The sequence below is a fragment of the Opisthocomus hoazin genome, chromosome 15 (assembly GCF_030867145.1).
Source record: "Opisthocomus hoazin isolate bOpiHoa1 chromosome 15, bOpiHoa1.hap1, whole genome shotgun sequence".
NCBI classification, from domain to species: Eukaryota; Metazoa; Chordata; class Aves; order Opisthocomiformes; family Opisthocomidae; genus Opisthocomus; species Opisthocomus hoazin.
In genome coordinates this window covers 23,746,304-23,771,930 of record NC_134428.1, presented here as the reverse complement: position 1 = coordinate 23,771,930, position 25,627 = coordinate 23,746,304, and the positions used below count along the sequence as shown (strand labels likewise).

The window sequence follows — 25,627 nt, the reverse complement described above, 5'->3', positions numbered from 1 at the left end:
GCGTTACAAAACTGGGAGCCTAAGGTAAAAGCCCAGATCTCTGCACAGAGAGGCTTTTGCTTTGGTCATGATCCCTCCTTGGAATTTCTTTGCACTGGCTCTGAACCACTGTTTCAGATGTTTTATTGTAATGTTTTATCATTTTAATCGTACCAGATTCCTGTAGAAACCTCAGGCCAGTCCTTTGGTCGCACATTGCTGCTATCCTAAGCCAACTGGGAAAAGAAGTGCGGCAGTTCTGGATGAATCCTGCAAGATGCTGTGGAGTGATGAGTACCAGGCACTATCAGAAGATTGATGATTACTAACTTTTTGGTTGACTTTTGTTCTTACACTTTCTTTTTCTGTCTTCCTGTAGGTTATAACCCTGGAAGGATGGGTTGACATCATGTATTATGTGATGGATGCACATTCTTTTTACAATTTTATATATTTTATATTGCTTATAATAGTAAGTATGAACTGTGAGATGCTCCCATTCCTTGTCCTTGTGGGGTAAAGCTGCTCCGTGGGCTTTTCGCAGAGAAGAGCCAGCTAGGGTTCAGAGTGGGAGACCTTCCTCCCACCATAAACCGTAATCATGCAGGTTGGGATTAGTGCTGTGGCTACAGATTATTGGCTACAGCAGTCCTTTTTAGTGTCACATGTGATGCGTAGTCACAGCTTGTCAAGCCATATGGTCTTCCCTCCCTCTTACTCTCCCAGTCTTGGTCTTGTCACCTTGATGCGTCCTAACTGTTGTGCCTTGGCCAAGCAACTGCTAATCAGAACAAAAAGTGGAGAGGCTGTAGATTTTCTTTCTTTAGCCTCCTCAATGTGCCAGAGAACACCTCGTTTCAGTGGAGGGCCCTCGAAATACTGAACTTCACCTGAGCTCTTTAAATAACAGTAGTAACAGCAGTGCACCTTTCTGAGGTCTTATGGTGCTGTCATTCCTAAAAACAAAGTATTACTCACTGGAGGTGCTGGAGGTTGCCTTCAGAAGCTGCTATTCCATGTTAGCAACGTTCTTTTTTTACAATGGACACAACCTTCTCGAGGGGTCTAGATCTGTTGAAAGGTTAAACATTTAAGTCAGGAGGAGAGCAAAGGGTAAAGTACCATGTAGATGTCAGGCAGGACATGGGGTGGAGGCACTTCAAAGTGCTTTTGTGGCTGGATATTCTTTATATATAACCCCATCCTCGTCAATGTGGTTTTGAAGATCTTGGGAAGTCAAACCACCACAGCTCCCACCAGTGGGAAAGGCATGGATCAGAGCAGCGTGAGAGTTTTCCAATAATGGATAGCGTTCTGAAGCCAGTGATTTTTGAGCCTTTAGCAACAGGCCATGGATAGTAGAGATTTATGCTCCACTCTTTTGAGCCCTTCTCTACATATGGATCATTGCAGAAAAGCCAGAAGGTGACTAATCTCCAAGTCACTTGGAGCTGGGAATGGCACCCTTGCTGATTCTCAAACAGCATCCAGGCTGATATTACGAACTGGAGAACAGCACTGCAAACCATCTCCCAATGGCTTCCCCTGAGGATTCAGCAGACAATGGTCCGGATTAAATCCATACGTTTCCTGCTGAGCACAGCACAGAGGTTTGGCCATGTAGAGAGTGGCACTTTCTTGACGTCAGTCCCTTTCAAGCCTAAGGGCACTGATTATCTGATGCAAATATTTGACATTTGCCTTTGGCTGATTTATGAACCCAAGTGGTGAAAAACCAGTTTGTAGACTCAACAGCTGAGGGAAGGATGTAGACTTGGGTCACTTCACATTCTTGTCCTTGGGACTTCACTTTGAAAACCAGGTATCGCCAAAGAACATGTCAACTCAACCAGACAATAAATCAAGCCTTTCTAGGAGCACTGAAGCTCCTGGAGATGCATTTCTCTGTGTCGGAGAGATAAAAGAGTACAAGGTCACAGATGCATGGATCCTGACTGTCCTCCTCAAAATGAGGGTGCGCTGTGAAGTGGTAGAGGAGGAGAAGAGGCAGTTTCAGTACAGCACAAATTGGACTTCAGACCATCTTTCCTTGCAGGTTGGCTGGGAGTTTCCTAGTGATCTGTTTTGTGGTGGTAACATTGCATTGTGTTCCATACACCCTGCGTTAGCAGCAAATGTCATCGCTGTTGAGCGGAGGAAAGTGGTGAAGGCTATTGTTCACAGCTTTCTTCGCCATTGCCAAGATAATTAACATGGCTTAGGAGCAAATTTAGCAGCCTAGGCACATGTTGACATAACATTTGGTGAGCAGACCCTGAGATTTGGCATGTTTGGAAATCTCGGGATTTCTAAGAACCACACTTCAAGTCCAGACAGCACGTGGTGGAGAAGAGTGTGTCTTGCTTTGTAAAGTCCCTGCTAATTCCTTTCCCTGTGTTTTTTCCAGGTTGGTTCCTTCTTCATGATTAACTTGTGCCTGGTTGTGATAGCAACACAGTTTTCTGAAACAAAGCAGCGGGAGAACCAGCTGATGCAGGAGCAGCGGGCCCGTTATCTCTCCAATGACAGCACAATTGCTAGCTTCTCAGAGCCAGGTAGCTGCTACGAGGAGCTGCTCAAGTACATCTGCCACATCTTCAGGAAGGTGAAACGGCGGACAATACGCCTGTACAATAACTGGCAGAGTAAACGCCGGAAAAAAGTTAACCCAAACAGCACCACGAATGGGCAAAGCCACCGAAGCAAAAAGCACATCACCTCCATACACCACCTCATCCACCATCACCATCACCACCACCACCACCACTATCACATCAGCAATGGGAGCCCTCGAGGGCCGCGCTCCAACCCTGAGATCTGCAACCTGGAACTCAAGGTCATGAAACCTGGAGGTCAATTGATGCTTCCTTCTCCATCACCCAACTTGCAAAGCCCTGCTCCTCCTCCAGATGCGGAGTCTGTGCACAGCATTTACCATGCAGACTGTCATGTCGAAGGACCCCAAGTGAACTGTAAGTCTTCCAATGCCCCTGCAAGCATTAAACTGACTGCTGGACTCTCCAACCATGGCAACATGAACTATCCTACCATCCTGCCTTCTCCAACTAGCAAAGCTGGTTCTGTTCCCGTTCCCAAAGGGAAAAAGAATGGCAATTCACCTGTGGCAGTGGTTAATAGCCCTGTAAATTTGGGCACAGATTCTTATGGGAGGCTGCAGCAACTGGTAGGAGAGCATGGTAAGGAGAAGCAACCTGATTTTCTTTGCTTTTAGGAGAACTGGGCAAAGGGCAAATTGCTCAAGAGTTAAGGTGTTAATGATGGCCATCTAGGGTGCTGAAGATGGAGGCTGTTTTGCAAATGCTGTCTGAACTGAGCGCTGAATCCAGAAGTAGGACATGTTGAGGGACTGAGAGTTTAATTCCTTCTGCCCTTGTATCTGCAGTCATTGGGTAAAGCAAGATACAGGATGGCCTGGGCAGTGAGTTCAGGCCACTGCCAGAGGCCTCTTTACCATAGCTACAAAGCATGTGTTTTTGAGCTCTTCTCATGTGCTTTGTGATATCCTGGAGGTTCTCCCTCTGTTCCCACCCAAGAACAGATCTATGCAGCCCTTGGAATTACAGCTCTGGTGAATGATGGACCTGCTGGCTGCAGCCCTGCAGCAGAGAAGCCCCAGCTGCTGGTGGGAGATGGTACCTTGAAAGGGAAGAGTGGGTGGAAGCTGGTGGAGAAGCATAAGGTATAGGAAACATATGAAGTTTAAAACAGGAAGGCACTGAATGAGCTCAAAACAGACACTTCTAGAAACCCCTGGTTCTGCTCTGACGGGCTCCTGAACCTCTGAATTTCTTTTTGGCAAGGAGAAGAAGATTCAGAGGAAGACCCATGGCCACTGCCAAGTCTTGCTCTGTGCTAGTCCCCAGGGGGTGCATGTGAGGGCAGGAGTGTAGCAGAGCTACAAGTCTCAAGCTTTCACTCTCATCCTTCCCCACGTGTGGAAGAAATGTAGAGATGAGCGTTAGTGCAGATTACTACAGGAGCTTCATTCAATCTGAATGAATGAGGAACATCTTGGGGACTCTCTTGACCTCTGCCCCATCCTGATCTGTACAGACCGCAGCCACACCAGCACTGCTAGTTAGTGTAATTTTATCTCCCTTCACATGTAAATCACCCACTGCTGGAGTAGTGATTACATGCAACACTTAGGTTTCCATTTTGCAAAATATTTCCAGTCGTCATGGCTGGAGCTAAAGGCTGAAAGACAGTCTTAAACCCTCAAGCAGTAAAAAGTCAAGAAAGTCTAGCTTCTATTTTTTAGTCTCTTTAAGCCAAACTCGTCATCTGTTTTTTTCAATGCCTGTGTTTTCCAAAACTGTTTCTCTGTGTGTGCATGGACACAAATATTTATCCTAGTGATGTATGTGCTGAAAAAATACCAGGCCTAGCTTGGGGGGGATCACAGTAAAGGTTGCTTGCCAAATAGGTTGGGTGGTTTGTCTTTGTTAATTTTTTTTTTTTTTAATTGACTGTACAAAAGGATAAAGTGGATTGTTTATAGAAGTTGCCTTCGGCAGGCATTTCTGTGCTCTTGGGAGCTTAGCAGGAGGGCAGAAGGGGGCAAGGTTAGTTGCAACGTTGTTCCGTCGTTAAGCAAGGGCTTTATATGAATCACTGGTTCATCTTTAACTATGCAAGTTAATGCAGGTTATTGTGAGAATGTGCATTTACCTTGAGATAAAAGCCCAGGCTCTGCAGAAGTCTGGAACTGGGAAAGCAAGGACGAGCAGAAGAGCTGTTGCTTGGAAGGCAGCGCTCAAGTCAGAGGTTTGGTTCTTTGTGCTTGCAGGGGGATCTGCTGCTGGGGTCCTCTTCAGGAGAAGAAAGCCCAAGACCTCAGTCCCAACTGTGACATCTTAGGGCCATTTGAACGACTTAGGAGAGCTTCACGTAGCCTGTGGTTGTTCTTTGAAAGCCAGAGGTTAGGTGGAGTTGCTGTTAATAATGCAGTGGCAGTATCCTCTTTTTACAGAGGCGTTTCAGCCCAGAGGATGCCAGAACGCTTTAAACAACTCTCGTTGAAATTGTTTTGTCTCCTTCAGAAGTGTGGTTGTACCTAGGGGAAGGGGTGGATGCCGCAGCTCTTGGCTGGTGAGCAGCAGCTTACCTGGCCTCCAGAGGAGCACAGGGGCTGGGAGGGGAAGCATGGTAGCCGGGTCTATCTGGAGACCCTGTCTCACGATGTGCCAGTGCCCAGCAGTTCCCCTCCACGGCTCTGGCTCTTTCCAGGCCCTCCTTCCCACTCCAGCCACAGCCCCTCCTGCCACACCAGCAGGGCTGAGTCAGATTCACTTCTGCACCGCCACCGTTTTCATACAGCAAGGATGATGAATGCATCTTCCAGGCTTCAGGAGGATCTTTAAGTGCCAAATAAGCTAGTTTCTGAGGGCGTAGCTCTGCCAGGCCCTGCTCCCAACTCATGTTTCTCCATCCCAGCCTAAACTTGGCAAAGGAGCCGCGTTAAGTCCCTGCCCTGTGCTCAGCGGGGAAGGTGAGGTGAGCTCAAGAGCTCGCCCAACCCTCCTGGCCTCAGCATCTTTGGACAAACATAGAGTTATTTCACTTAATTCTCTCTCCACTCTTACAAGTCGACAAGCGGAGTCTGTTCACAGCAACACTTGTGCAAGGAGAGCACAGAAGTGATAATTGAGAGCATTAAGGAGGCATTAGCAGCCAGGGCACTCACAGCCCCAGCTGGAAATAAGGTTGGTGTCTGCTGGGAAAGATGCAGTTGTGGGAGAGAGTATTCTCTTCCCTTCTTTTGTTGTGGAATTGAACAGCATAAAGTACAGCCTGTTCCTCCGTGTTCTTGTGCCCTGCGATGCTGTGAGGTTATTTTAGCAGGCAGCCAAGGAGACTCTGGTATTTTGAAGACATCTGCGGCACCAGTATTTTTCATACAACTTTTAACACTTTGATAGCATTAAAAGACATCTGGCAAGCCCACTACCTCTGCTACCCGTGCTACTGTGGCTGCGCTGCAGAGTTCCCTCATCAGACCGGTCCCGATCAGAAACAGCATGCGAATGTGTAGTGCTGCGCCGGTGCTGCTTGCAGGTTGAGTGAGGGGGCAGAGATTTCTCATCCTTCTGGTGTCTTTGACGCAATGAGCAGGAGGGCGACAGTCCTCTTCTGCAAGACTGTTTTGAAGGGCAGTCGTATCCGAGTGACATTCAGGCAAGTGAAATGTATTTTGACTCTTGTCACAACCTGGTTTTCAAGCTAGCTGGGGTGCTTTTGTTTTGTTTGGTGCTGCCTTCTCTTTAAAGACATCCTTAAGCGTCAGGCTGGAGTGGCTGGAATCAGCAGCGTTGATGCTGGGTGAGCTCCAAGCTCCCGGGCCCTGAGCCAAGAGCAGCCGCTGCCTTTTGCTTGGTCTCCCCAAAACCTACCCAAGTGTCCCCATCCACCCTCCAGTCAGGGGAAAACTCTCACCTCACCTTATTTCCCTGAATCTCCAGGAAAGCTTTCGTTGATGCTTGAATGGCATTTTGTAGGAAGGATCCCATGCTCACGTTATTGCATTCGTGTTGGGGGTTTTTTTCTGCCATTAATATCTGGTTCCTACATATCAGGAAACTAGGAATTTGGTTCCTAGATATGAGGAAATAAAATCTGGTTCCCGTTCCACCTGCATCATCCTTGTTACACTGGTCCATACCATCCCTGTACCCTGGCTCTGTGAGGGCAGTCAGCATTTCTCCTCACACCGCAGAACATGTGGCAACGTGTTTGATTTTAAAACACCCGGAACACTCGGTCCTGTGCCTCAAGCAAAGAATCCACCTGAGCTTTATTAAAGGCTGAAGGAGGGATGAAGGAGACTGAAGGGACTACGTGACTCTCCGAGCTGTCATCTGTGGTCTGTAGCCACCTTTGGTCCATTTCTACCTCTCCCTCCTCATTATCAGCTAAATGGAAGCACTGTCTAAATTGGGTATAACAGCTTGATAGCGCTCAGACCACCGCTAATGATGTTAGCCTAGTCAGATATAATCAAAAATAATTGAAACTGAGAGGTGTGCCGGTCAGTCTTCCCCCAGCAGCAGATCACAAAATGGCTGCCGCGCTCGGTGGAGAGGGGCCTCTCAGCCCCGCGTCCGTGGAGGGGGCTAGAGGGTGGGTGTCGGGGCCTGGGGAGGGGGGAGCAGAGGGGAAAAATTATTCAAGGCAAGAGTTTCTAGGTAAGATGGATGGCTAGAAGGCTGTATTAGGGTATTATGTTTATTTGTGGATGCGGCAGAAGCTGCTCTGCCCTGGACAGACCCAGCGGGGACACGGGGCTGTCCGCCGTGTCGCGGGTGTGAGGTGGCTGACGATGTGCATCTCCCTTGCAGGTCTGCGGCGGACGCCCAGCCGGCTGTCGGGGCTGAATGCGGCCGGCCCGCTGCCCAGCCCGCCGGGCGGCACGCTGACCTGCGAGCTGCAGGACTGTCCCTTCTGCGCCAGCCTCCTGGACGACCCCGAGTTCGCCTTCAGCGAGTCCGACAGCTGCGACTCCGACAGCAATGGCGTCTACGAGTTCACCCAGGACCTGCGGCACGGCGACCACAGAGACCAGCTCCAGCAGCAGAGGGGCAGGAGGAGGAGGAAGAAGAAGAAACCTAAGGAGAGGAACAAGCTCACCCGGCTGTGGAAGGCTTTTGGCAGCAAGCTGAAGAGGATCGTGGAGAGCAAGTACTTCAACCGGGGGATTATGATAGCCATTCTCATCAACACGCTGAGCATGGGCATCGAGTACCACGAGCAGGTGAGTGCGAGACTGGTCTGAAGAGCCCTGAGGGTCTGTGGTTTCGGGTGCTCCAAGGCATGGCGGCTTGCATGGTGGCTTGGCGTGGTTCTGTCGAAGCCATGCCAGAGACGGAGCAAGTGATTTTCATGAAAGTTGGAAGCACCAAATCATAGAATGCTTTGGGTTGGAAGGGACCTTTAGAGTTCATCTAGCCCAACCCCGCTGCAGTGAGCAGGGACATCTTAAACTAGACCAGGCTGCTCAGAGCCCCGGATGGGGCCGAGGGCCTGATCCTGCAGACATGTGATGAGCAGGAGCATCCTTCCACGTGTGAAAAGCCGGGAAGGTGGCTAGCATGGAGAGTTTAAATGTGTGTGTTAGGATGCAGCGGCTCCGAGCCTGACTCCTCCAGTTGTTTGCTGTGAATTACTCATATGAGTGTGAATTGTTCTGGTGGAAATACCCCGTTGGTCTGATGGTGGTGGTGCATGGCGGACCTTGTAGTGCAAATAACCTATTTGGAAGTTTCTTCTTTGATTCTGGACCGTTAAATAAAGACTTAAACTGTCAGGCAATGTTAAAAGCAACAAAGGAAAAAAAAAAGAGTTAGTTTCTCCATGAAGGCTCCAAAACCTTTAACTTGATCTCATAGGGTGCAAGTAGGTCTTTCATTTAAGTGTTTGGAGGGAGGAAAGAGTAACCGTGTTGTTCCCAGTGCTAGTCTGAGCACGGTGATGGCAGTGCTGGCGGCTGAGGACAGCTTGTCCTTGTTGTTGGCCGATGGGAGAGGGAGGTGACTCAGCCGAGTGTCTCCACTTGGTCACTCTGGGGAAAGCTGTGCTTTTCTGGGCTTTTCTTTCTCAGAAATACTGGTTACTTTCAACTGTTTTCTCAAGATGTGCTCTTGAATTTCTTGTGCCACCTCTCTATCAGGTGCAGAAAACACATCCCAGTGAGGGCAGGACATCCTCATACTGAGCTTCTGAGAGACGGGCAGTCAAAAATTCATCCAGTGCTCCCCTAGATTCTTCACTGCAGGATCAGGACTAGGTCAGGGTTATTTATAAACCTGTTCCTCCTCTCTGCCTTGGTCTGTCCACTCAGGAGTGAGGAGGAAAGGCAGACAGAGTAGCGTAGGACATCAAAAGGCAGGACAAGAGGCTCTGCATTTTCTTCTCCGTCATTTCCCAGGATTAAGTCCTGCTCGAGACCATGGCACATATTCCTCCAGAGTGCTGCTACTTTATTTTCTCTCCAGTTCTGTGCTTTAAAGCCCCATATTCTATGCTGAGACAGATTTTCTTTCAGAAAAGCAAGTACTCAGCTAAAACACATGAACCTCAGCCATGCAACAATAAATTAGTTCACACAGCAGAGAGTGTCCAAACCCAACAAAGAAAAAGCTGTTGCTGTCAGCTTTCTGTCTGGTTAGTTGTTCCACAACAGCTTTTAAAATTAGGAAATACACCTTGTCAGTAGCCTTTGAATAGACTATTCATTCCTCGTGGCAGCTGCATTTCTGCGTGGATACTCTTTTGTCAGGCGGATACAGCTTTGCCGGTCGTTGGATGTTGCCATGATGGGTGCTGGGGGAAAACCTTAGGCAGGCTGCTGTGAGAAGGCCCAGGGATCGCATGGAGTCTGTCCACAGTCACTCATATAAAGGTAATTTGTGAGAATTACATCCTTGCTGCTAACAAAGGAAAACTGTAGCCGGCAGGTTTATATTGGATTTTACCTTGTAAAAGGTTTGCTTGAAACCATCTCAAAGCCAATGGCAATAAAGATTCTGAAGCTTTTGGCTACAGAGCATCAGAACCCTGCCAGCTTTGCTCGCAGGCACTGCCCGGCGTGGGCCCAATAAAAAGGGAGGAATTTTGAAGTGAGACCTGTAAAAGTTCCTCCACGTGCCTGACTGCAAAGTGTCTCTGATGCGCAGCGGGGATAACGAGCTGTGGAGCTGTCAGAGCCCAGCTTCGAAACACCTCGCCCGAGCACTCTCCTATCAACAGAGTGACCTCCAGGGCATTGCCAGAGGCTGAGACACTATCTGAAAGCAAGAGAAAATGGCTCTAGGCTCCCAGACCGTTTAACATGAAAGTCTGGGGCTTCTGTGAGCAAAGCGGGGTGGTTTCAGAACCCACAGCCCTCCTCGTGTGAGAACTGGCTGCAGGACTTCAGGTGGGAGGCTGGCTTTGTGTGGCGATAAGAAGGAGATGCCTGAGCAAAGTTGTCATTAGCCCACAGCGTGGTGTTGGGACAGAGTGGAGGTCAGGTTGGTTGTGGAGTCTCCTTCTCTGGAGATATTCAAGACCCACCTGGACCAGGTCCTGTGCAGCGTGCTCTGGGTGACCCTGCTTCAGCAGGGGGTTGGACTGGGTGACCCACAGAGGTCCCTGCCAACCCCTGCCATGCTGGGATTCTGTGATTCAGAATGGCTTGTTTTGGGTATGCCATGATCCTTGCCAGGAAGAGCAGTTTAATTACAGCTTTCTGGGTACTGAGTGATGGATGCTGCCCGTAACCCTGCACCTCTACTCAGAGCAGGAATTACAAGGCGAGAAAGTGTGAGCCTTCCCCAGGCTGTTAACCAGGCGTGGGTGTTGCCATCGTCTCCTTCTCCACCTTCCGAGGTGAAAACCTGGAGGCCATTCCCCAAGTCATAAGGATTTAGGACCTGCCTACAAGGATAGCTGCTCTGTGGCTCTCCTCTGCTTCCCTCACTCCCACCAAGCTGTTCAGCATTACCCAGGGAGCAGGGGTTCTGGGGCTGCTGTTGGGGAGGCCTCCTGTGCTCTGTGCCTGCTGACAGCAGCATGGACAGGGGACTCCTGGGCCCTGAAGCCCTGCAAAACATCACCCACTATGGAGACGTTTGCTCTGGGTGGAAGAGCTTAAGCAGGTTCCCTGGTCTCGACTCTTGCCACTTGTTTTCAGCCATCGACTGGTTTTATCTAACTGGGCTGCAATCAGGGCAGCAACCACAAGGAAGTCCTCCCCAAACCTCACTGTCTGTAAGGAAATGCCCAATCCCTTTTATAAAAACTTACTAATGGCTGCTTGCTTTTCTTTTTTGGCTTCTCGGACTTCATAGTCATCAGTGGCTTTGCAAATAGATGGGCCCGCCGTACACGTTTTTATGTCGGGGTGCTATTCAAAGCCAAGGCATCAATCCTCTGTGTGAGGGGGAGGGGTGGAGAGGACTGAACAACATATGGAAGATAGAGCTGTACTAGTGCTTGGTGCGTTATCTTGCCTTGCATCCCGGGCCACGGCAGCGCTTTGCGGAGAAGTCTCATGGAGCCCTCTTGAGGCAAGCCAGCATTATTGTCCATATCTTCTGGGTGAGGAAATCGAGGTGCCAGGCTGGAGACAGAACCCAGTGGGTTCTGCTGCTGGCCCTGACGGTAGCTGCAGGCCAAGGGGACGCCCGTGCCATGGTAGCACCCTTTGGCAAGGCATGAACAGGATCGGTGTCTGTACTGCCACAGTCCCGGCTGCTACCTCCAGATGAGTGAGGCAGACCTGTCCATATCCAAATCCCATCAAGTCTTCAATATGTGTTTATGCGAATTTGAAGCTCACAGCAGTCTGCTGACATGGTTACTCTGGCTGCCCTTGGCTAACGTAGCTGGCACCACCCCATTTAATGCACATCACCCATGTAGTACCCTTTTAGGCAAGGATCCTGCCCTGTGGCTGAGGGCATGACCACCCTCGCAGCTAGCTGGCTCATGGGGAAGATGAGAAGATGCTGGAGCTGCTGCTCTTCTCAGAGGCAGACTGAAGATTTCATGGCAGCAGAGCCAGTTTGTGGCAGGAGATCCTGATAGCAGGAGGAGGCTGATGATGGAAAGCGAGTTTCTTTGGGACTTCAGTCATTAGCAGACATCGGATCCTCCCGCACAGCGCGTCCGTGGGGTTAACAGCCAGCTCTGTCTCCAACTGCCACGTTGTACATGGCTGGTAATTAGGAGGTTACAGGATGCTGTTAGTTAGCAGCAGCACGACTTGTGTTTCAAAGGTTAATTGGCTGGTTTGGAGTTCCTTCTTTTTTTTCCCTCCTTCTTTCAGGCTTTATTTATTTATTTGTCTATCTCCAGCATGAGTAAGCACTCCGACAAATGCAGAAAGCCAAGTACAAAGGAGAAGGCAATCCTTGCATTAGTCTTCCAGGCAGTTTCAATACACTGGATGATGTTGTTATGCATTGCAGCTGACAATTCTCCAAAGTATCTGAGAACGTGCTGTGGCACTGCAACAACCGAGCAGCAGCAGTGTGCTCCAAAAGTGTGACCTCTGCCATGCCTCTGGGGCAGTGGGCAGAGACACCTGGCACAGGCAAGTCCTGTTCCAGGAGCTGTGTTTCCAAGTGCCCTTCTGCCACTGAAAGCTGATAGCTTTTTGTCCCAGGGTCATCTCCTGTGTGTGCTTCGCTAACTGGTCTGAAGAAATAATTGCTACTTATTGGGTCTGCCTCGATTCCCAGCTCCCGATTGTCCAGTAGCAGGACAGGGTCCTGTTCATTTGTCCCAGAGAGATGCTGGCATTATCCCTGCAGAAGGGTGAGCTCTGAATTCATCCCTGAGGACCTCTGGTTAAAGTTGTGAGGAGAGACCCCCACTTGGCTTCCCAGAGGAATTTGCAGAAGTAGGTGTTGATACTTGTAATGATTCCCCATAAAAGGCTCAATTTACATCAAATGGCACTAGAAATGCTATTTTGTATTCACTTCTCAAAAGAGAAGTACAAATTAGTGTTTGTTGCAAGCTATTGCTGTTCAAAGAACTTTTAATTGCTTTTCTGATCCCTCATCCATGGCCGGTTTCTTTCAGAGCAGCTGTCTTTGGAGTACTTTGGAGCTGACCTTGGTGGGCACCCAGTGATCCATTGCTGATCAGTTTAGGAGAAGTATTGGTTTTGAGTAGCACATTTTATTATTCTGGAGTAAAAGTAATTCTGTGAGATTTAAGGTAGCAACTAGCTTCTCTACTGATGTTCATTTTAGCATTTGTCAATTTTGGCTTGAAAAATTGGTTTGGCCTGGAAAGCTGAGCACTTACTCAGAAAGCAGAGGAGAATCTTTCAGCAGTGTTTGGAGCAAATTGCTTAAATTCCTTTTGAGTTGTGAGTCAATAAAATATTACCCTGATCTGAGATTCTCACTTTCAGTTAGCAAAATTTGTTCACTCTTCCAACTTTTTGCATGATCCATTTTTAAGAACTTTCACACTGTCTGGATGTGAAGCAAACAGATTCCCCCAGCCCAGGATGTGAAAATTCAGCCCAGTGTTTTTGTGCTTATTGCATAAATGATGTGAGACTTATTCAGTCGTTAGCAGTCCTTTGTTTTATGTGTTTGGGCTTTGTCAGCTGCATACCAAGCGGTCCCTCCCTGCTCCCCCTCTGAGGTCCCAGCAGTAAGTGTGGGGTGGATGGCTACCCATGCTCTGGTTTGGTAGGGAAGCTGCATCAGTTGAGAACATGTGCGGGGTCTCCTGAGCAGAGTGACAGAAATTTGGTTCATTCAGCAAGCACCCTGTGATAATCCACATTCTGTCCCCACCTATTGGCAGGGAAGAGGAGAGCTTTGTCTGGAGGCCTTGGGGGAGAGAGGTGTTTCCCATCCTCTTTGGTGCCCCAAGATCATACCACCTTTTTAGTGCTCTCCAGACCACCTTTATCCAGGCCCCCTTTTTTGCAGACGGCTGCTCTGTCAGGACATGAACAAACCTGGTAACAGTTTGAGGATCCCCTCTGCACAGTTCAGGCTGCCAGGCTGCTCATCAGAGCCCGCAGCAGCTCGTAGGTGGAGCATTTACACCTGGCAAGGTGTCGTTCCCATGTTAGAGGGAATCAAAGTTCAGAGGCAAGACAGCATGAGCTGACAGCAAATATTTGCAGTCAGAAGCCAGGTGTCCCAGCTCAAGGGTAGATCCTTGTCTGCTGGACCTTAGCAGCTTTCATGGCAAAAGGTGTAAATCGTGTCCTTCCACGGGGAGCCTGCCGTGAGTGGTGTTCGTGGAGCCTTCTGTCTCTCTTACTCTCTTCTGTAATTTAACTGACTCCACTGCTCTGTTTTCCTTCTGTTGGATTGTATGTATGGTATATTTTTTTTTACTATATAAGGGAAAGCGTACTAGAGATCCATCCATTCCTCTGCCTCCTACCAGACAGGAACAGCACCTCTCCAATGCAGAAACTGCGTGTAATAACTCATTCAAGTGCTGACATACTGAGCAGCCAGGGGAGAGTCAGGAGAACAACAGAGCTAGTCGTGGCGAGGGGAGTTTGCCGTCTGATCTGGTTCCTATAGATGTGCTCATTAGTCTAGGGAATAACGTTGGGATATTCCCCGTGGAACTGTAGGCACGTTTTACCACCACCACTGGTTCAGTTCCTTCCCCTCACTTACGCCATTAGTGGTTCTCTGTGGTGAGGGAATGGCCATATAAATCACGTCTGCTCTCTGCCAAGATGACAGAATCCTTGAGCAGGTGATAGTAACGTGCTTCCCAGCATAAGCTGGTGCGTGGAGACTGGAGCTCTGTGCCGTGCCGGGAACAGACCCACCCCACAGCCACAGTGTGCAGGACCCACCAGACGCATTTTTTCCATCTGGGTCATGCAGCGAGTCAGCTGAGGCAGTCACGGTGCCCTCCAAGGCTTCTGAGACTGAATCCATGAAACCCCCATGCTTCATAAACATACATGAAGGCAACGGGTGGTTATATATAGAATGTAGACAGATTGTTTGCATTTCAACTGGCAGGTAAAATAAACCAAGCGTAATAGAGCCCCAAGAACGAAAGCAGAGTGCGCTTGCCAGCTGCATTTCATCACAAAAATGTGCGTAAATCAGTCATGGGCGGGCAGCTTCAAATGTGATGCTGACAATGGCTCTAATGTGCTCCGAGGCAGGGAGGCTTGACACAGCTGGACGGCGGGGCGTTGGCTTTCTGCAACGGGAAGCCTGTGATGAAGAAGGTGGCTTTCACAGAGAGCGTGGCATTGCACTGAGCCTGTGCTTTCCGTCTGGGAGTGGGTTTGGTGAGAGGGAGGTTGGCTTTGATCAGGTAAGCAGGCCTCGGGGTGAGCATGCTCCACGCTCCGAAGCAGGCGTACCTGGTAGTGCCTTGCCTGAGCGACGACAAGAAACGAGTTCAAGGAAGAGCTCGAGTGTCTGGTTCGTGGCAGCTGTGATCAGTGGCTCTGGAGACATCACGGTGCCTGCAGGCACCACGCAGAGCCCCAGCCGGGCCCCTCCGAGCAGCCCACGTGGCTTTGGTACTGCACGTGGCAGCAGCTTGCCATCCTTCCCGCTGCCTCCATGAAAGGCAGCTGGGCTGCAGGGACAAGAGCAGGGTTAGCAGAGGAGGAAATGTAAAAGACGGAGACAGCCAAACCAACCGATGGAGGCAGGAGAATGTGCTTAGGCACTCGAGGGTGGGTGTCAGGACGATGGGGCCAGACTCTGTTCAGTGGTGCCCAGTGACAGGACAAGGGGCAACGGGCACAAACTGAAGCAGAGGAAGCTCCAGCTGAACATGAGGAAGAACTTCTCCCTCTGAGGGTGACGGAGCCCTGGCCCAGGCTGCCCAGGGAGGCTGTGGAGTCTCCTTCTCTGGAGATATTCCAGACCCCCCTGGACGCGGTGCTGTGCAGCCTGCTCTGGGTGACCGTGCTTGGGCAGGGGGTTGGGCTGGGTGACCCACAGAGGTCCCTTCCAACCCTGAACATTCTGTGATTCTGTGAGTGTGCCCTGGAGTTCGGGGAGGCAAGGAGGGCTTGGATTGCCTCAGGAGCTTTGGGGAGGATGCGGCTGTGGCTCTGCCAGGAACACCACCTCCCATGTTAGCCGAGGCTGTCGCTTTGTTTCCTGACACTTCCCCAGTCTGTCTGCATCCATCTCTTTGTCGTCTTGGATTTTTTTGTTCCACAAGACAAGGATCACATTTTGTTCTGTGTATATCACCCTGCCGCGTGGGGCTCTGGGGCAAGGCCTGCTAGAAGTTATTACAAGTAATAATAATGGTGAGAGCGGGAACAGAGCACTGCACCTCTCCCAGCACCGGTTTTGATGCCTGGAGGTTGCAGGTAGACTCTGCAAAACTTAGTGTGCAGCCCAAATTCAGAACAGATGCAGCAGGAATGTAACACAACAGATATACAGGTAAGAAGATGGGGAAGGTGGTACACGATGGTGTTGTGCCAGGGACGAACAGTGCCTATAGGCTGGTGGTTCCCAACTGTTAGGAGGCAAAGAAAATAGTCGTGTTTAATACTTCTGTGCGTTTCCAACCACTCGCTGTGGATGATTGCTTTCTCTGTAGACCTGGAGAATACAGAAGGGCTTAAAAATAGATTTAACTGGGGAAATGTTAGGAAAGCATGGAGAAGACAGTTGTGCCACACCCAAGAGCGAAGTGGGGCTAGTATTTGGCAGTACATGCAAAATGATGGCAACTTAGTTTGTGAGCTGCAGGTGGAGATTCAGTGGTATTGCGGAGGCATCCCGTACACTGCCCTTCTCTGGGTACCTCGGTGCTGAGAGGCAGAGCTGGCTGTCCCCATCGGCAGGCAGAGCATTAAAGATGCTCAGGGTAGCAGTCTAGCACCTTACACCAGAGGAGAAGAATCACTGCGTGGAAATAAACAGGTATGTTTACTGCTGCTGTCAACCCCAGTCATGAATTTTCCTCGGGTTTTAACCAGGGTTCTCCAGCCAGGACATTGAGATTTTCCAGAATTATGAATGAAGCTTTAAATGTCTCCTTGGAACCTCCTTCTGGATCTTTTGTTACAAGATCAAGATACTTTATTTATAAATGGTTTTGAGAGGTGGGGGGAGAAAGCTGCATCTGAAAGGAGTGAGACTCTTATTCGAAAATGAGGGAGATTTGGCATGCCTGCATGCATTCTTTTAAAGCTCTATTTTTGTTTGCTCTGTCTGGTTTACAGCCTTAAAGACAGCCTGACTCCCAATTTGGGAAAAACACTCTGCACAGGCCTTGTAGCATCAGGGGTAAAGCTTGCTAGAGCGGGGAGTCTGCCACCGAGCACGGGGCAGGAAGACCACTTGGCTTCTTTCCCCAGATGAAGGCATTTCTCGGGAATTTTCTCTCCTGCCTGATGCCTGTACAAATTAATCCCTCCTCTCTCCCTGTCCTTGGCCCATGCACGGACAAAATCAAAGCTTTTTACCGTAGTGCCCCTGCAGAAAGCAGCAGAGTCTTTTATTTATTTTATATACTCCAAAGGGAATTGACTTTGCTGCAGACAGATGGATCCTGTAGTTCTCTGACTCTGGGTATGACTATACATGGACTTGTCTGTGCTTGAAAGTTAGTTTGGATTGAGGTGGTTTATGAAGCCAGAGTGTGCTGGCTGCTCTGAGGAGCTCTACCTGGAGCTTGGTGATGTGACCAGGGGGACAAAGCCCTGGCTCTGTGTCTGCAGGTACACCTTGCTCTCAGAGCTATGCAGAGCCTAGGCAGGAACTTCACAGCTCCAACCTGCCCCAAATCCACTCAATAAGAAGAAATAAATCAAACCACAGGGAGCTGCTCAATATGGGAGAGAATCAGAGTTTTCCTTTTGTTCGTGGCGGGTTCAGAGGCAAAACATCAGCCGTGTCAGCACTGTTTGTCTCCGGTCACTGCTGCCTGGGAGCACAAACAGTTTCAAGTCATTTGTGTAAATTAGTTTCAGCCCGAAAGTCTAAAGCAGTGTGGGTTGCCGGGCAATTATCTCCTTGTGAATGGCCTGTGTTACTGGGGCCATGTTGCAGAAGATCTCTCACTTGTGCTAAGGTCTCCTGAAGCTGCCAAAGCAAGAGATCAGCATCTTGAATGTCTTTAAAGCAGAGCTACTAATATGGTATGTTGGAGTGCTGGCAGGTATCAGCTGAATGTGTGCCAAATTACAAGGGACTGAACTGCAGAGTGTGGAAGTGCAGAGGGATTAAATGCCAGAAATCTCAGTTTATGCTGAGGACGATTAGGAGCTGTGAGTGCCTCTGAAAGCCCTTAGAGGCAGAGGTGAGTGGGAGGACAGCTTTCCACTTCTTCTGAGGACAAAATAACCCACAAAAACACTTTTCAAAGATACCCAAATAAGAATTTCCCTTCCTTTTCTTGTTCTCCGCTCTTCTTTACCTAGCTGTGTCCCCTCTTTAGGGTGCCACTGAGATCTCCTAAGGTTCAGGCTGAAATGATGTTCTTTACATCCCTCCCTTCCTGCTGCCAGAGTACTGGCATATACGGATACCCCCCAAAGTAGCAGGAATCGCTCCCTTGCTGTAGTGTGGGGAGCTTGATGGCTGAGGACGTGCCTCTGCTCCTTCCTTTCTCGCACACAGATTTCTCCCTCTTCCTGAGACTGTTTAACCGGTGAGTGAGTGACGAACAGGCAGGCTGAGACCAACGGGCAGATACTGTCCCTCCAGCTAATAGGGGAGCGGACGTTTCCCACCTGAGCTTGCAGAAGTCCTTTTGTATTTCAGAAATTATTTAATGCTATGGGTTTCCTCCCACTCCTTTTTTTCTTCCTTGCTAGTTGGTGTGTAATAGCAGACGGTTTCATACATATTTGATTTTTCAGCTATAGCATGAAATCTGAATGCTGTATTTATGGCTGCAGCTGTCACTCCTCTGAAAACATGCGGCAGAATGAAGGTTAACCAGTTTGGGCTCTCAGGAAAGCATGTAAAACAGCACTGCAGAAGTCTTTGTGTCATCACACCGGAGTGAAGAATAGATATTTTCTGAGGTTCTCCAGTCCAGGGTGATTTATCATCATCTGAAGCAAATACTCTTCTAATTGTATATGCTTGTTTGAAATTCTCGAAACCCCAAATCAAATTCTTTTCCCTTGTACAATGTACACAGAAAGTACAGGACACAGAGCCTGAGGGGATGGTTTAATAGTTGAAGAATCAGGTTGGCACTAGACAGACTTGATGCAGCCATATGTTCAAATCCCAGGGGTGACCGCTCACCAGGAGGTAGACAATGTTCCATACCATTTATTGTTTCTTCACTTAAAAACAGATGTCCCGATTACCGTGGCTGAAGGAAGAAATACTCTGCCTCTGTTCCAAAGAGCAAGGGCACGTCACGCTGCCTGTCCCCGCTGCTGCATTTGCACGGTGTCTTTGTGCTTCCTTCCTCCTGCGTGTGCACGCTCTGAAGTTTGAAACCCTGGCTGGGTGATTGTAACAGACATTTGCTTAAATAAGATAAAATGGCTTTTGGCCGCTTTTTTTAAATAGTATTTTGGTTTGAAAAGTGACAAATATACTTGGGAATAGCGTACTTGGTATAGGTCTTGTTACAGTCTTAGGGTTTGTGGCTGTGTCTCTCTAGGGTCACTGCACTGAAGTTTGGGCTCTGTGTGGCTCGGGGTGGTTGTGTCAATGCAAGATGTGACATTTCAGCCCTGGCTATGGACCCTTCTGCGTCCAACTCGGTGCCTGGGAAAAGCAGAGCGGAGCCAAACTGGGACCTAGCATGGGTGTTGAGGGAGCTGGGCTCCGCTGCAGACCGGAGCTCTGATCCAGCAGGACCGTACGGATGGGATGGGATGGGATGTGAAAGCTCTGTGTTAACGATGCAAATAGTGAAGCCGTCGAGATTGATGGGGCCTGGAGTGTGGGAGAGTTCAGACATATTTCTAGTAATCGCATCCTTCCTGTTGTGTGTTGTTTTTGTTTCGAAGACTCTAAAATAGACTGTGTAGGAAGTTGCAAGATTTGGACTCCTCTGCCCGGTGCTGCAGATAGAGCTTCTCTGAGAGGCAGCCAAACGGCTCTTCTGAGAAACCTCTTAATGCGCGAGGATCGCTTCTGCCTTGCAAAGGCTCACGTCCCTCCCTCTCTCCAGCACGTTCGCACCGTAAGGAAATCAGGCAGGCTGTCCTCTCCTGTATTAATGCCCCATTGCCTGCAGTTAATTAAACTCTGCGTGATGCTCCATGCAGCGTGTCAGTTTGGTTAATGCCTGTCAGCCAAGGCAGTGACTTACCCCCGTTATCTGCAGCAGTCGTATTCCGGGTCTCTAATTCACTTCTCAAACTCCTCTCGCCCAGCGTTTGCTGATCACCCAAGTTTTTGCCGTGCCGAATTCCGCACCCGGAAGGTGCCGTTCCATTTTTTTAGCATCTCCATAGAAACCACTTTGGAGATGCAGAGTGCAGGGCTTGTGCAAATTTAAAAGGCAACTAATGTAATGGTTCGGTTCGTTCGGGTTTCAGACGGCTGGTCACTCGGAAGGAGTGTGTCTTTCAGCGATAAAGTTGGGAAGAAAAGCAGTGGAAGTTCTCAAAGGCAGCGATACAACAATTTTCTGCTATATGAGCCCAGGATAAGGCTTTTATGATAGCATAAAGTTTATCCAAAGGTTGTTTGGAGGGAGACACAGACAAATTTTTGACTCTTCCACAGAAATCCAGGTATATTTCTTGCCTAGGAGGTTACCTGTTTATCTGCAAAGCTGCTTTTTTTTGTGGGAGCTCACTTCTTCACCTTGTTAACACAGCTGCCTCTCAGTTTGACCTCTCTTAAAAGGTTTAAATGCATATAGATTAATGTACTTTTGATGCCTGGGCTAATGAAGTCTTGTGCCTCCTCTGTTTACTTTTCTGTTTTACAGTAGAGGCTCAGCACTGCTTGCGAGTAGCCAGGATTAGACCTAGGGTTGGTTTGCACCTGGTGGATAGAAAAGTTAATTCTGGGTTGGGTAGCAGGGAGGCAAGCACGAGCAGAGGATGCTTCTCGGTAGTAATTCGTGCTTCTCTATCTCTAGCACAACCACCTAAGGCAACTTTTAGACAGGGATGAACTCGGAAATAAAAAAAACATCATTACACAGCAAAGGAGGAAACTCCTTTCTGTGCTCAGATGTCCAAAGGTTGCAGTGGTTTAGCAGCACCAGTCCAGGTCCACAGTCACCAAGGCAATAGCTCATTGCCATGGAAACACTCTCCACCTTCTCAAGTGAGAGCGTTTGAGCAAGTCCTGATGTTTAGCAAATAATTGCTTGTGAACCACTGTGTATCCCACCCCTCGACACATTTGGAGACTATGAAATAAAATAATTTGACAGCTTTCACCATGATCTGTCCATTTTAGAAGCCCACGAGGAGAAACATTTGCAAGCTCAGTTACTTTCTTAAGGGCTCACCGTTTGCCCATCATTGCTTTAGCCTTGCAAGTTTATCAAAGCCACCAAGCTGGAGATTGCATCTCAATTCTCTTTCACTCCCCCTGTCTGCAAATAAAACCTTGTGTTGCCTGTTTCAGGTGAGAACTGACATATTTTGGAGGATGTGGGTCAGTCTGGCTTATTCTTGGGGTTGCCTCTTCAGCAGGGCATGGCTGGCCCTGCTCCCGGGGCAGGGAACTGGATCAAAGCCCTGGTGCGGCTGGTGGAGCCGTGAGGTCTGGTTGGAGCAGAGGGCTGGAGCAGCCCTTCCTGCGCGCCTGTTCCTCGTGGCTCTTGCTGTGGCAGAAGCATCGCTTCTGCTCGTCAGAACCGTGGCAGGGATGCGAAAAGCTGCCAGGAGCAAAACTCGAACGTGGCATGGAGGAAGGTTGCAGGCTGCAAATGAAATCCTTTTTTCTTTTTTGGTCAGTCTGAGCTGTCGCTGTCTGACAGATTTTCCCCTGGTGAATGCACGATGTGGGCAGCGGGCTGGCAGAGCCGTGCGGTTCGGCAGGGCTGCGGAGTGGCCGGGTGCTGCCCCAGTGCCGTCACAGGGGAGCAGGCGGTGCAGGGACCCAGAGCTCGTCTCCTCTGCCTGGAGGGTTGCTCCTGACGTGGTTCCTGCACGCGGCATGGGATCGGGACGGGGACATCATGGCAAGGCAGCACAGAGGGTAGCGGGCCCGCGCAGAGTGCGAGGACCAGGCACAGCGTGGTCTCATGTGGGAGGAGGAAGGGAAAGGGCTGCCTGGCTCTTCACCCGAACCAGGCGTCTTCCGTGGAGAAACTGCGGCACGATGATAGAGCAGGAGGCGTGTGCTGCCTCCTGTACCTTTGCTTTTCTCTGCCTCGCAGCTCCCCTTGAAATGACAGCAGCGCATAATTGCATCGCTTTGGCGTTCGCAGCATCAGTGCCGATGATTTGAGAGGTGTTATTATTGTTGCCATTAGCAGTGTAATTAGTGTTAGCGTAACAGTCCCCTTTGCCCAACACACCGAGGCTGAACTAACAACCTCCACAACCAAATCCATCCACTCTTGGATGGATTCTCACTCGGGGCGAGAGTCTCTTATGCTCAGGTGTTCAGCACTCCTACGTCTTCTGCAGCTTGGCACTGCAGCCTCATAGTAGTAGCGAATTACAATAATTTTAATTAGTGCTACTGTTATTAGGGCTAATATAATTGAATTTCATTTTTTCAGCAGTGATTTTGTTTCATTATATAAAATTAGAATGACTAAACGTTTTTTTTCCCGAATCATTTTGTTCCCATAACAATAGAAACATACTGCAAATCCAGGGCATGCTTGGGGGTGAGGCATATTTCATGAAGAAGGAATGAGAAAAATGCAGTGGAAAGTCACCTTCTCGTTTTTAAGTCCTCTTTTGCAGATTTTTGTGTTCTTCCTTCAATATTTGAAATAAATATTACAAGGGAAATGCAGTGCAAAACCAGCACATTTATTTTCTGTGAATTTTTTTTCTCGGTCATCTCTGAATATTGGTAGTGGTTTATTAGAATTTAATTTCATTGGGGTTTTTTGTCAAGGATGTGAAAATGTGGAAGCATTGGGCGATCTCCAGACTCAGTGGTGGTTCCACTGAAATTGAGGAATTCTGCCAGGTGAAAATCCAATAGCTGTCTGTAAGATACCAGCAGCTGATGCGAGGAGGAACAGGAGTTGCTGAGATCCCCTGCTGCTTTCTGCTCGCATTCAGTAACTCCAAGCTTTCACTTTGTGCAGTGTCCAAGTGATGTGACTGTGCTGAAGGGCAGCTCCATCTCCTAGTTCCTTTCTAACCTCTTTTGTCCTGTCTTGCCTTAGCAAAGCACATCGTTGTTGTCTCAGGGAGCAAGAGTGATGACGGTGGTTGTGGTTGATATTTTTAAATTTCTGAGTTAGGACGCCTGTATTGCACACATTCAAAAGGTGAAACGGGGGGCGATGAGCTCCCGGGAGCGGCTCATTCCCTTGTCTCCAGCAGTAGTGGTGGTGGTGTGTTGCTCACCACCATCCCCTGCTCTGCTGCAGCCTGTTATCGACGACACACCTGAAGGATGAGGACTTGGAAGCCTTCCTTGCCAGTCGTAATAGCACGTTCTGCAGGCTGCTGGCAAATACAGACTCTGGGTTTGTACCTTTTTGTCTTTGCTTTTACTTTTTGATCATTGTGGATGGTTTTAATTACCACTTTAGTCTGATGCTCATGGCTAAGAATGTATCAATAATTCACTTGCAAGAACAGCGTGGCAGCTCCAAAGTTCCCATCTGCCTGCTTTGGCTGCAGGCTAGAGCACCCTGGGCTGTTGGCAGCATTGTGTTCTTGGGGACAAAAATAAGCTTGTAACAATTGCTTGGGTTGCTTTGGGGTTGCTAGAGTGGAGGAGAGGTGGATTTCCCCTGAATTTGTTCTCCTGGCTCTTGGCTGGCTTTGATGCAGAGCAGAGAGGAGTTGCTGCCTGTGGATTTGCAGATAATCATTTCCATGCTGATGAAGCTTTTGAATCTTAAGCTCTTCGTGAGTGTTTCTGGAAGCTGTAGAGAAACTATCAAAACTGAGTCTGTAGCAAGTGCAGTCCTGTCTTGGAGGACAAAAGACCTGGAGGTTCCCCCAGCTGTGTTGTCCCCACAGGATGTCCCTGAGCTTCATCAGCTTATGAAAAAAGTGATAAGATGTACCTACCCACCCTAGAAGTGGCTTGGATCCTAAGAACCCCAGGGATCTTTTTGGTCCAGTGTCACAAAAACCACAGTAGATAGAGCTCGACTCACCTAGTCCATCCTCTTGCTCTGAGGCAGGATCAACTTGTCCTATATCAGGGTCATAAGTGGTTCCATATCTTCTAAGACAACCCCAGAAGGTGAACATTCTTGGTTAATGAAAGTCTCTGCATATTGAAAAGGGAAGCCCGTAAAGAACTGCCTGTGCCCAAATGTCAGATGCATGTTTAGGACCACATGAGAGACTACACGTTAGGAGTTAGGAAAAGAGCTTGGGAGTCCTGACATTTGGCATCTCATTGTAGGCACTGAACCTTCCCTTGATAACCCAAGAATGAAGGCTCAAGTAGGCAACACACCACTGTTCTGTAAGATACACCACCAATTTTTCTCCTGATGGCCACCCAGCGTTTTTGTTTTCTTCTTCTACCCTAAGATCCTTGAGCCTTAGAAAAGCTCTCCTGATCATCTTCCATCTTTTCTTCTTCCACTCAGTGCTCAGAGGTCAATTACAGTAGATTGCTCAAATTCTTCTGAAGAATTATCCTCTCCTTGAACTTATTTTTCCATTGGACCACTTCAGCTTCCTCTCATTGGGCTTAAAAGATGACTAAGTCGAGGTCTTTGTCAGATATAGACTAAACATATTCCCCATCATCATCTTCCTTCCCATCAGCAGTCCTCTATCATGTTTTCTTGATGTGCCTTGTCTCCTAATACCAGTACACAGCCCTCAAATCACAGATGTGCATTTTTCAAAGGGACTCTCGATAAAGGTCTGTTAGCGAGGGATGAGTAATGGTTTGACAAAATAGATTTAAGTGGCCCCTTCTGAATCATCTTGGCAGTAATAGAGAAAGTGTGTCCATTTTTTGATTAAATATTTCCAGTGCCATTAGCTTGGGTGAAGTAAACAAGTTCTATTGAGTTTGCCTGCTAATGACAACCCAAAGACTTTTGATCTCTCTGTTCTCAGAGAGCAAGCCTGTTGCTTGAATGCGGATAAAGATCATGTAATCATTGCTAAAGGTGCCTCTTGCAGTACAATCAAAGAGTTTGGAAACGGTTCTTTATTCTTTTGGTGTTCATGCTCCCGCCACCTTTAATGGACATTGTCAGAGCCGCCTGTGATGGGTGTCCTGTAAGCTCTGTGCACAGTCAGAAATATGCAACTGTAGCTTGGCTGCAAGATTTTAGCAAAGAAAATCAACAATCGACCCTGATTTCTTGTGCAGACTCCTCAAGGTAGGGCCTTTGTCCATTTTTCCCTGAAAGGGGCTGTAGGATGTTTTCATGTTCTTTGTGTCTATCCTTGTAAAGCATTTCTCACAAGATTGTATGCTTTTTCTTAAATTCTCCAGCTCTTAAAACCTTGTGACTCATTTTACATCTAAAAGGAAAAGATAGACCTTAGGTCTTCTTTCTAGTTAATGGTATGGAATACAAGATATTTTCAGCCTAAATATAAAAAAAGTAGAAAAAAAGAAAGGAAAAGAAAATAAATCGGTATGAATGATGCATTATTTTTTTTTGAAATGCACACTTTGTGATTTGCCAGCAAAGCTGATTTCAGGCATGAGGCTGATTTTTGACCATTTGTCGTTGACTTCAGCACAGATAGTGCTCAAGAAAAAAAAAGGGTTGCAGCAGGCAAGAATTGTGTGAATATAATTCCTTGTGTAAGTATAAATTTTTTTATGGCAAGGGATAAGCCAAATATATTGGATGAGAGTCAACACAGGCCTTGCTAAGAGATGTCATGCCTCACAGATCTGCTTGGTTCTTTGAAGGACTCCACCAGCATATGGATGGGAATGATTCAGTCTGTATAATTGCCTTGGAATTTCGCCAGAGACTCCTGAAGGAACTAAGCCGATGTGGGGTGGGATGGCAGTCTGCTCGTAGGGAGAAGCCTGCTAGTATTTAACAGCTGCTGAAGAGAAGAAGGAAGGGGTACAAGTAATAGGTC

At 48.4% G+C, this 25,627-nt stretch overlaps 1 protein-coding gene across 5 annotated transcripts in view; it reads left to right on the top strand.

Annotated features, from left to right (window-relative positions):
- Nucleotides 1–25,627, top strand: part of CACNA1H (calcium voltage-gated channel subunit alpha1 H) — a 257,855-nt gene that overhangs the window by 167,243 nt on the left and 64,985 nt on the right. For all 5 annotated transcript variants that reach the window (XM_075436240.1, XM_075436243.1, XM_075436239.1 and 2 more), the window contains exons 8-10: nucleotides 359–451; nucleotides 2,387–3,176; nucleotides 7,338–7,750. In XM_075436240.1, the coding sequence (XP_075292355.1) occupies nucleotides 359–451; nucleotides 2,387–3,176; nucleotides 7,338–7,750 (1,296 nt within the window). The remainder of the gene's footprint in view (nucleotides 1–358; nucleotides 452–2,386; nucleotides 3,177–7,337; nucleotides 7,751–25,627) is intronic.